Source organism: Anguilla anguilla, chromosome 17 (assembly GCF_013347855.1).
Source record: "Anguilla anguilla isolate fAngAng1 chromosome 17, fAngAng1.pri, whole genome shotgun sequence".
Taxonomy (NCBI): domain Eukaryota; kingdom Metazoa; phylum Chordata; class Actinopteri; order Anguilliformes; family Anguillidae; genus Anguilla; species Anguilla anguilla.
Window position 1 is genome coordinate 10,469,522 of NC_049217.1, and position 11,706 is coordinate 10,481,227.

An 11,706-nucleotide genomic window follows, 5' to 3' on the forward strand; every position below is an offset into this window, starting at 1 on the left:
AAGTGTATATATGGACACTCATTGCCGCATTCCCCGCTGTTTATTCAGGATAGTGCAGGCAAGGGTGTACCTTCTCCAGATCCTGTGGCGTCAGCTGTTGCTTATCACAAAGCCCGTCTGTAAATCTGGCTCATACAGTCGTGTATCAGAGGGGGGAACTTAATGTGCCGCTCAAAGTGTGTACCCAGGCGACAGTTGGCACGGACACTGGCACTCGCGCTGGCGCAGACCGGATTTGATTCCAGACCGCGGGGCCTGTCCATGCGCTGGAACAGTGCCTTAACAAGATGAGCCACTCAGCAGCCCTTCTGAGTCATTTATTGACCAGGAGTTAGATTTGCCCTAATTAAAGGGTGCTGAAGGTTGTTGTCTGGTGAAAGGAAAAACTAAAAAATCAGTATTTTCCCGTGCTTAATTAACAGTTCTAACTGGATTTTTTTTCTCCGTCTCTCTCTCTAAAAAGCTGTTTATAATGTGTTGAAAACTAGACTCGTCTTCATTATGAAGCAGAATTCACAAAAAAAAAAAAAAATCTGCGTTTTCAACCCAACCTCTTCTTGGCTTTTTGTGGTCTTTCAAACTCGAGGCTCCTGTTCAAGTGCAGTGGTGTATAGGGGGTCTCTGGTGTAATCATTTTGGCTAATCGCTGCATGTCTTTGTTTCCGTCCCTCCAGAGTGCGTTTGTTAACCGGCCCGCCCTTGGGATCCTGCCCCCAGAGAACTTTCCGGACAAGCTGGGAGAGAGCCTCCTTTCAGTGGGTTTCCTGTTCACATTCTCACTTAACCCTCTAGTGCATACTAGCTAGTATCTACATATCAACATTCTTTTTGGGGATGAAGCTCGAGGCCATGGCCCGGAGCTGTTTTATTAGGTTAGAACATGTCCCCTGTCAAACAAGCACATCAGCTTGCGAAATGTAAATGGCATTCCTGCGATGTAATGCGCTTGATAATGGGAATGTTCATTGTGACATTGTGCACAGTCAGCAAGCGTGCTCCAACACTGAAGGCGTTTGGCTTTTTTGACGTCCTGGGTTTCAGCCTTGCCCCTGTGTGCTTGTTACCGGGGGAAACGCTCTCCCTCCACCCAGTTATCTCATCACACCCTCACATCCCCCGCATCCAGACGTTAGCCACCTCCGCTCTTCTCCGGGAAGGCCTCCAGGCCGTTGAGAAATCTGGTGTAGCGTGTGTTGCGCAATGTGGAAGTGCAGGTGCTTAATCGGCGCGAGTGCTGAGCCGTGCTCTCTGGCTGCCGGCGTGCGGGGCTGTATTTCGGAGCTTTGCACAGCGGGGGCGGGGTGGGCGGGGTCACGTCGCCCTGCCACTCCGGTCCCAGCCGGTCAAACCGGCGGAGACGAGCGAGCGCTTCAGCCTCTCGACCCCGCGCTGCTTTCTCAGCCAAAGCTCGAAGGTCAATGAATGACAAAGTGGGATATAAACTTACGCAATTTATGATAGGAAACACGCACACACACACACACACACACACACACACACAGAGTCTGCTTGAGACGGGAACAGGCCTATCATGCTGTGATGGTAAATATTTGCATGCCTTCATGTTTATGGCAGAGGACTTATGCAAACCATTTCCGCCCCCCCCCCCCCCCCCCCCCCACACACTCACCTTTGCAGGTGGCCCCGAGCGGAATGAGTCGAGTCCAGACCATGGCCTGCGGATCCTGCTCCAACGAGAACGCCTACAAAGCCATGTTCATCTGGTACAGGGTGAGTGCACCGGAGGAGCACATCTGCTCCCATCACTCCTCCTGCTTACCCGTTAGCATGTCAGCTCTTCCTGGGACTGCAACATGACTACTGGTCCTTCAAAAATACTTGGATATAGTCCTCTGGGGCCATTTTGAAAATGACCCTAGAGAAGGAATATAGCTGGCTGCATGCGAAGGCTCCACAGTGGGCAGATCCATAAACGTGTGGCGTGACCTGCTAAAGAAACGCTTTCCCCGTTAGTTTTTATTTATTCTGTTTATTTATTTATTTATTTATTTTCCTGATGGGGAAAGCCCTAGATGGCTGCCTATTTTGTGAACTTCAGCAGGTTCTAGAATGGCTCCTGCTTGTTCCACCATGATGTTTTACACGTGTTATCAGGACAGGCGCAGCACACAACCGCATCGACCGTGTTCTTCATTTTCCCCCCACAGAACAAGGAGAGGGGTCACAACGTACCCAGCCAGGAGGAGGTCAGCTCCTGTATGATCAACCAGGTACGTGGGTGCGTACAACCGACCAAAATTTGAAGGAAAGGACATATGGATTTCAGCAGTTGTGATGCTGGAGAAAGACAAGGGCCTTGTCATATTCAGGCCTAAGGAGGGGGATTTTGGGTAATCGTAGTACATGTGTAATTGTACTCCATGTGTAGGGTGCTTTTAAGCTGGTTATACTCTTCTGTTGTACATCAGCTTCTCTGTGTAATGGCTTGTCTCATTATTTTTCTCTGGAGCGGATGTATAGTTTTCTACCATCATTGAAATTTGGTGTGCATGATGTGGAGTGTTTCTCAGTAAAAATGTTAAGAGATGTTTTTTTGGGGGGTAGGGGGCTAACAAAGCCAGATCCAGTACGTGTGCATTGATTGTAATGAAGGTGAGAGTTTGGGGGACTTCTGACAGGGCCACTGTTCCTCCCACAGTTACCTGGCTGCCCTGACCTCAGCATCCTGTCCTTCATGGGAGGGTTCCATGGGAGAACTATGGGTGAGTAACCACAGTCTCTGTTTCCTGTGTGTAAATACCCAGTCTCTGTGTTTGATCATCTGTGTAAATACCCAGTCTCTGTGTTTGATCATCTGTGTAAATACCCAGTCTCTGTGTTTGCTCCTCTGTGTAATACCCAGTCTCTGTGTTTGCTCCTCTGTGTAATACCCAGTCTCTGTGTTTGCTCTGTGTAAATACCCAGTCTCTGTGTTTGCTCTGTGTAATACCCAGTCTCTGTGTTTGATCATCTGTGTAAATACCCAGTCTCTGTGTTTGCTCTGTGTAAATACCCAGTCTCTGTGTTTGCTCCTCTGTGTAATACCCAGTCTCTGTGTTTGCTCTGTGTAAATACTCAGCCTCTGTGTTTGCTCTGTGTAAATACCCAGTCTCTGTGTTTGCTCTGTGTAAATACCCAGTCTCTGTGTTTGCTCCTCTGTGTAATACCCAGTCTCTGTGTTTGCTCTGTGTAAATACTCAGTCTCTGTGTTTGCTCTGTGTAAATACCCAGTCTCTGTTTGCTCTGTGTAATACCCAGTCTCTGTGTTTGCTCTGTGTAATACCCAGTCTCTGTGTTTGCTCTGTGTAAATACCCAGTCTCTGTGTTTGCTCCTCTGTGTAATACCCAGTCTCTGTGTTTGCTCTGTGTAAATACCCAGTCTCTGTGTTTGCTCCTCTGTGTAATACCCAGTCTCTGTGTTTGCTCCTCTGTGTAATACCCAGTCTCTGTGTTTGCTCCTCTGTGTAATACCCAGTCTCTGTGTTTGCTCTGTGTAAATACCCAGTCTCTGTGTTTGCTCTGTGTAAATACCCAGTCTCTGTGTTTGCTGTGTGTAAATACCCAGTCTCTGTGTTTGCTCCTCTGTGTAATACTCAGTCTCTGTGTTTGCTCCTCTGTGTAAATACTCAGCCTCAGTTTCCTCCTCTGTTTAAATACTTTTTTAGGCTGCCTGGCAACCACACACTCCAAGGCCATTCACAAGCTGGATGTGCCGTCCTTCGACTGGCCCATCGCCCCCTTCCCCAAACTGCGCTACCCACTTGAGGAGTTCACCCGGGAGAACGCCCAGGAGGAGTCTCGCTGCCTGGAGGAGGTGAATGACACACTGCCTCAAACCACACTCCCTGCATGAACACTGCGAAATCTGGGCACTTTGATCTTATACAATGGCAAAAGCTGAACTGCCAGTGTTACGAATATTGAGCTAATGATCTTGTCAGTGTATAGATGATGTGTGGTTGTAATACAAAACAGTACATTGGCACAGTGTCCAAAGCAGTACATTGGCACAGTGCCCAAAACAGTACATTGGTACAGTGCCCAAAGCAGTACATTGGTACAGTGCCCAAAGCAGTACATTGGTGCAGTGCCCAAGACTGTACGTTGGTCCCATGCCCAAAGTAGTACATTGGCACAGTGCTCAAAGCAGTACATTGGTCCTGTGCCAAAAAACAGGTGCAAAAACAGCTTCCTGTCTGTAGTTTTGGGTGGCGTTAGATTACATTACAGGCATTTAGCAGACGCTCTTATCCAGAGCGACTTACACAACTTTTTTACATAGCACTTTACATTGTATCCATTTATACAGCTGGATATATACTGAAGCAATGCAGGTTAAGTACCTTGCTCAAGGGTACAACGGCAGTGTCCTTACCCGGGAATCGAACCTGCGACCTTTCGGTTACAAGCGCAGTTCCTTACCCGCTGTGCCACACTCCGTAGATGGGGAAGACCGTCCTCTGCTGGCGGCAGGCCATGCTCAATGGGCTGTGTGTTGCAGGTGGAGGACCTCATCGTCAAGTGGAGGCAGAAGGGCAAACCCGTGGCTGGCGTCGTGATCGAGCCCATCCAGGCCGAGGGAGGGGACAACCACGCCTCGGCGGATTTCTTCCACAGGCTGAGGAACATCGCCAGGAAGGTGCGGACTCTCCTCGGCGCAGCGATGGCGTTTCTCCCGATGCGTCCTGACTAATGAAGGACTGTGGTTTTTCAGACCTGTTTGCGCTCCGTTTAGGGCCCCAAGGCAGGGGGCTTGGGTGCGTCTTAAATACACTAACATTAAGAGCCTTTCGCTCTTTGACACCTGTTAGCGAGAATATTTAGAAATACAACCAAACCCTAGAGATCCCAGAATTTGTGAGGTGTAAGAAAAAGATCTGTATTTCCTGATTAATCAGTAGCAGGGCACATCCCTGATTTAACCCTATTGGTTGTTTGGGATACCAGCAGAGATGGTCTCACAAGGTCAGGAGCCAGATATTGGTGCCTGTAAGATGGTGGCTGCCACACAGGTGTACACATTTGGTAATGTTGCTAAGCATCTTTCCACATGCACATGTAACTGCAGAGCAGTAATTATCACGCATTCCAGAGCTGGTACTTGCGTGTCATTCACAATTTTCCATTTGAACATCTGCTTTGTGAGTAAGCACCTGTCACTCACAAAAAACTTGCAATTGTTTTTTATATAAGTGCACCTACATACTGAAATCTGATACAGTTCACTGTGGGTGGAATAAAAGTGTCAACAAAGTTTTTGAAAATGAACGGAAACAACTTAGTTTAAGGTGTAAAGCACACTATTGGTTAGCCACCCAGATAAATGTTTGCTATATCCAACCACACACTCCCTGGTTTTTTTTTTCTTTTGTTTTTGGTCTTACCCCAAATGCATTTGAAGATAACTAGTTTTGTGTGAAGCTGTAAGTTACTGAAAGGCAGCGACACGATCTTACCTTTAAAGATAACACAAATGTTTCTGTTCAGCCTCACCATTGATCTCTCTGAAGTTAAAATGCTAAGGGGGAAAAAGCCATTAAACTGATTTGACAACTTTAGAGACTGTAAAATAATAACAGGCTCTACCCAGCCCTTCAGGATTTTTTAGAATGTCAGGCTGCCCTTGAAATATGTTTGAATTTCATGTAAAAGACACAATTTTAATGTAAAATGACTGACAAGTTTTGTGCAAATTTAATGGGTCTTGGGTTTGTTCCAGAACAGTGCAGGTATGGGCACATCCTCACACAGTAACCAGGGGCCTTTACGTTTTCTGTCCTAACCTCACATTTAATGCACAGAATGTTGAAACTCCATTGTCTGTTTTATCCTTTAAACCAGGCCAGGTTTGCTGTAGGTATTTAAAGAAGAGTACTAACTGTTGCCCTGTATTGTTCCTGGTCCCACTGTAATCCGACCAAAATGACATGTGGTATAACATGCTTAAGTGCAGTAACACTGGAGGAAGCCCGGGGGTGTGCGGTTATCAGCAGCGGACTGTATCTCAGGCTTGCTCATGCCCCGCCTCTCTCTCCCATCAGCACGGCTGCGCGTTCCACGTGGACGAGGTCCAGACGGGGGGCGGGTCCACGGGGAAGTTCTGGGCGCACGAGCACTGGGGATTGGACGACCCGGCCGACATCGTCTCCTTCAGCAAGAAGCTCCTGACCGGCGGCTACTTCCACAAAGACGAGTTGACGGCTGACAAGGTGGGTCCCCCCCCCCCCCCCCCAAACATCTGGGCGCGCATTTTACCGATAAACGAAAGTCGCTAGTAGCTATTTCCGATTAATTATGAGCTTGTGTCGGTGGGGCTTGGATCGGAGATGGCGATTCTAGCCAACTGAACTGACCTACTGCTCATAGGTAGCTCAAACTAAATAAAACCTGTCAAACTGCAGGATTTTTACTGGAAACCGCTCTAAAGAGAATCAAGGATATTTCATTCAGCAGGTGCGACAGAGTGGAAGATAAACAGCAAAAACAAATGACGTCATATTTGTAATCTGTGTCTGTGTACATAGTCCTGCTCATCACTGGGCTTTTCCCTCCATGTGTAATGCAGGAATTCCCAAACTCAGTCTTGTGGTCCACTGTGTATGTAGGGTTAGGTCAGGTTTTTGTTAGGTTATAAATGAAGGTTGCTGAAGATGTTAAGTTTGGCTTTTTTGCCATTTGCTCAGTTGCTGACAGTTCCAGCAGTTAGGTCCCTACTGCGTTCACCTACCAGTCTATGACTGAATAAATATTAAAAACCGCAGCCTCTTGTAGCACATTACTCAGTATGGATCCATGCATATGTTTGAGTGCTACAAAGCCCTGTGGTGTTAATATGACACATTCATTCTTCACGGCATGCAGAGCTGTTTCTGACATAATGCGGCCTTAAAGGAGTTAATCATCCTTCATTAGAGATTGTCTAATTAAGAACAATTAACAGGTCATTACAGTTGATATACAGAGGGCCCCCCAGGTCTGGGAACCCCTGCAGTGATAAACGCATTGACTTTGGTGGGAGAGATTGGGCCAGTTCCTAACCTTAGACTGGCCTCTGATCTCGGGTAGAGCTGTGTGAATGGAAGGAAGGAACTGCGGTGCTTCTGACTCGTAAGCTGAGCTTATAAAGGGCTTACATTTACAGCCGAGACACTATTACCCAGAATTGATGCCTTCATGATGGTAAACACTGCCCCCTGCTGAATAACCACAGACAACACATTTTATATCTTCCTTTATTTTTAGACCTAAATCCTAAGTTCTTGTGTTCCTTTATCCACCTTTTATTAAAAAATTAAAGCTAAAAATGTTTCCTCTGTATTTATTGTAGTGAAAGATCAAACCCCAGCATCTGAAGCAATAGTGTGCTGTGTTTGGTGGGAAAGAATAATAATACTGTATCCAGGAAGGAAAGCCTAAAAATACTCCTGTTTAAATGGGGTTCTTGAAATCTACGAATGCAATCGTGTGATCTGTCCAGGTTCACTGAAGTATAGTTACAGACAAAAATTTACATCCAAACAGACATGCACATAGCGTGTGTGGTTGTACTGTCAATATAGCGCAGGACAATAGCCGTGTCTGCTGATCACCAAAAACCTGCAGACTTCAGTACCCGGGTACAGCTGTCAAACTTTTATAGATGGATAGTGATGCATATGTGAGGACAAGCGCTGTGTTCAGGTTGCTGGAAGTGTGCCTGTGTGTATAGGCCAGTATTTTACACTCTGTTTTGTCCTGAACAGCCGTACAGGATCTTTAACACGTGGATGGGAGACCCCTCTAAGAACCTCTTCCTGGCCGAGGTGCTGAACGTGATTAAGAGGGAGAGGCTGCTGGAGGAGGTGACTCGCTCTGGGAAAGCTCTGCTGCAAGGCCTGCATGAGCTCCAGGTACAGTACCGCCCTTAACCTGTAGGGGGCGCCACAGGTCTGTCACAGGTGTGTGTGTAATGTCATGTAATGTATTTGAAGTGTGTCTGTAAGGGGACGTGACTGTTTGAGGTGCTTGTGTAATGTCATGTAATGTATTTGGAGCATGTCTGTAAGGGGACGTGACTATGGGAGATGACCAGTCCCTCTCTCCTCCAGGCTCAGTACCCTCACCTCCTGAGTGCCGCCAGAGGCACGGGCACCTTCTGCGCCGTCGACATCTGTGACGACCCCACACGCAACGACCTCATCTCCAAGGCCCGAAACAAGGGTAAGGACACAGTGTGTGTGTGTGTGTGTGTGTGTGTGTGTGTGTGTGTGCGCGCGCACACGTTTGCATGTACGTGTACTTGTATGTGTGCTGCTCACTCCTGTACTTGAGCAGAGTGAAATCTTTAGGACGCACTTGCAGTCTGTGGCTGTAGCTGGTGCTTATACAAATGTCAGATCAAGATATGATTGAGCTAATAAAATTATTAGGGGCTAAAGGTTGTGAAACGGATTGGCCCTTGTCTGAACTTAACCAGTACTGTGGAGCAGGAGTTACACTGTGGACCCAGAGGGCTGCAGTATCTGCAGGATTCTGTGGCTTCCTTTCAATCACCTGCCAATCTAGCCCTTGGAAACAAAGTGTGTGGACTCCAACCAATCAGTGACTGGAACACTAAAAAGCAGCAGCCACTGTAGCCATCAAGGGCGAGGGACTGATACCCCTGGATTTGCGAGAATCCCACACTGCTAGATCATGAGGTCAGCTTCACCCTAGAGTGCCCTTGGCCACCAGGGCTAGCAGGAGATGTCAGAGGTCAATGGTCTTCCAGGAACGGGGGGTCAGTCCTACTTAATTTAAATTTGTCAGTTGAGAAATCCTCTGATGACATCACGGCAAATGTTCTATTCATTTCCTGATTGGATCAATTTGAAATGGAGTCTGCTCCAAACCCTGGTGTCTTCCCCAAACCAACCCAGGCTGTGTTTCCACGCAGGGATGATCCTGGGGGGATGCGGGGATCGCTCGATCCGGTTCCGACCCGCGCTGGTCTTCAAGGAGTACCACGTCCACCTCTTCCTCAACATGTTCAACGACATCCTGGCCGAGTACAAGTAGGGGAAGAGGAGCGAAGCCACACCCTCTGAAGCACAAGGGTCCAATCCAAGGAGAGATTCACAAACGGCGCATCGCAAAATAATAGAGTAATACCAGAGCCAGTCAGATCCCCTTTTTCCTCCCTCACAACAGGTGAGGGGGGGTCAGACACACCTGGTTTTAGAAATTCTGCGTAATGCATCTCCATGGCAACCAGGGTCGTGACAGTACCTTGCTAACCCCTCCCCCCTTTCTGCCAGAAGCACAATAATGCCTTTTTTTTTCTTTTTCTTTTTTAGGATTTTTTTGTTTTCATTTATCTTTTTGTGTGCACAATTTTAAATGAAACATAACGCATTTCATAAATGAATCAATCCGAATCTGATGCATGAAGACACTGGAAAAGCAGTTGTATGTGTGTTACAGGTGCTAAGATGAAGTAATACATTCTGAGGACAAGCATGTGGAGCGGGAGAATGTTATGTTTTGGAGGTGTGAGATACAGAGGGGAGTGCAGGTTTCCAAAAAAATCCCCACGTAACGGTCCGGTATCATGTTTGAGTATGGCAGGGTCTGCGAGGAAGCTTGCCCTCGCTGCTGAAGGTCACGGATGAAGAGAGGCGGTCTTTGTTTCAGTCGAATTCTGTGCTCCCCCCGCCCTTAGGGTGACCGCATTTCGGCTGAAATGGAGCACAAGGTCATTTTCGTTGGCATAGGGTCAACCCGATCAGCTGTAACCCCCTGACCGCAAGCCTAGATGGCAGCAGGGAGCTTTGCGTGTGCAGTCCGTCCATTTTGAGCCACAAAAATACTCAATGAGCAAAAAAAAACAGAATGACTAATGCGTTAGTGAGATTCCCACCGCTGTCTGTTTTCTGACCTCTCTTTTCTGGGCCAGGCCAGAGTGGTGGACAAACCCTCCTGTTTTTATCAATTACAGGAGCTGTAAGGGTTCACCCAGGACATTGGTTTTTCATTAGACGGAGAGATACTATGATGTCTATTGGCAAACGCTAGAGTATAATGCTGTTAGTCAAACAAATTTTATCCACTAATGAAGATGAAAAAATTGATTTTCACCTGCCCTGCTTATTTAGCAAAGTTGGCTTCAAGAAGTTTTGTGTATAAAATTAAATTATTGTAAATAGTCACTTTCAGGATAATTATAATTTTTTTAGTGTATCTACTATTATGACTGTCCCCTCCAGTCAGAGAGATGAGGGAGAAAAATTAATTTTATTTCATTTTTTTCCAATAAGAGCTGTGGACTTTCACACATCCTAACAGAAGCTGCTATCCATTTTCCCCAAGAAGAGATTTTATTTTATTTTTTAACGAGCTATTTTTGTCACAGAGCCAACATCTAGGCAATACAAAGTCGCTGTATCGCACCGATTTTCAGAGCGAGGGCTTTTATTGTGCTGGCCCATTTTATTGTAATATGACCTGGCTCCCAGAAAAGAAAAAAAATGTTTTGCTAATTTTTTGTTTTGCATTGGGTTGTTTTTGTCCCTTCCTGGAACATGTCACCATTTTCTCTGTGCTCAGGGGAATGCCCCATTTTACATCTTTAAGGTGTGTGTATGCGTGTGTGTGTGTGTGTGTGTGTGTGCGTGTGTAAAATCCAGTAAAGTGTTGCTTGCTTAGAAAACTTGGTATGAATGGTATTGGGCAAATATTTTCTTAAATCTTAAATCTAAAGCACCAATCATGACTTGTTTTGCTTCTTACCATGGTAGTTTTGGATCATTTAAACAAAGCTTTGACTGAAGTGCGTTAGCCTAGTTACAGAAAATGTCTTGATTTTATGGCAATAAACGCAACAGAGCAGATATCGACACCCCTGTTGTCGGGTCTTAACCCTAGCAACATTACAGTACAGCCAAAAAAACCAACCTTACACATGCTCTGTACATACGTAAAAAAATATACATTTGCTTCTATATAGCTGTGTTAATTTAGCTTGCAGTAAAAGGTGCCAGGTGTATTCATTAACCTGTCGATCCCATGTAATGCACACGTGCTGTTGTATAACGGTACTTTTTCCATGAAGCTGCCAGATACATTGTAAACATTGCTTGTTTTTCAATGCCTCTCTAAATGTTTTAAATGTTGTGGACAGGAAGTACACGCCACAGAATTTTTGTTAGCCTATCTCAGATCTAGGGTGATAGAGTCTGACAATGTCTCAGACATAATGAAGTTAAAATTAAAATGTATGTTAAGAACGTGCAAGTCATTGCTGTATAGAGACATGTCTTATCTGCAGCCTTGTTAATGAGTTTAAATAGGGAAGGAAAAACATTGCTGTTTGTTGTTCTGTGAAGGATTGCCAGTTATTGATGTAATTAATTCAGCTTGGTCTAACTTTGTTGTAATTTTAAAACTCCGTATTGAAAATAAACCTTAAAAAACATTTTGATTAATCCAATTGGGCTTTGTGTGGTGTAGTTTGCATCTGGTTCCAGGGGGGGGGAAACAGATTTTTAATGAAATTGGTACATTTTTCTGTTTTCAAGAGCACACTTCTTGGTATTCCACCCATTTTTCCAATAGAATTTTTTTTTATGCGAAAACATTATTATGTGAACGTTATCAAACCATTTGACTTTTCCCCAAACAACCAGAATGAAAAGTTTCATTTGAATGCAGATGTTTCTATTTGTCCGAACCCGTTGTGTGTATCGCAGA

General features: G+C 45.7%; 1 protein-coding gene across 2 annotated transcripts in view; it reads left to right on the forward strand.

Moving 5' to 3' along the window:
• abat (4-aminobutyrate aminotransferase) overlaps positions 1-11,446 on the forward strand; it is a 30,549-nt gene extending 19,103 nt beyond the window's left edge. For both annotated transcript variants that reach the window (XM_035397526.1, XM_035397527.1), the window contains exons 7-16: positions 675-755; positions 1,639-1,731; positions 2,169-2,231; positions 2,660-2,723; positions 3,666-3,814; positions 4,502-4,639; positions 6,042-6,209; positions 7,743-7,889; positions 8,088-8,199; positions 8,915-11,446. In XM_035397526.1, the coding sequence (XP_035253417.1) occupies positions 675-755; positions 1,639-1,731; positions 2,169-2,231; positions 2,660-2,723; positions 3,666-3,814; positions 4,502-4,639; positions 6,042-6,209; positions 7,743-7,889; positions 8,088-8,199; positions 8,915-9,036 (1,137 nt within the window). In that variant the 3' untranslated portion in view covers positions 9,037-11,446. The remainder of the gene's footprint in view (positions 1-674; positions 756-1,638; positions 1,732-2,168; positions 2,232-2,659; positions 2,724-3,665; positions 3,815-4,501; positions 4,640-6,041; positions 6,210-7,742; positions 7,890-8,087; positions 8,200-8,914) is intronic.
• Positions 11,447-11,706: the final 260 nt, after the last annotated feature.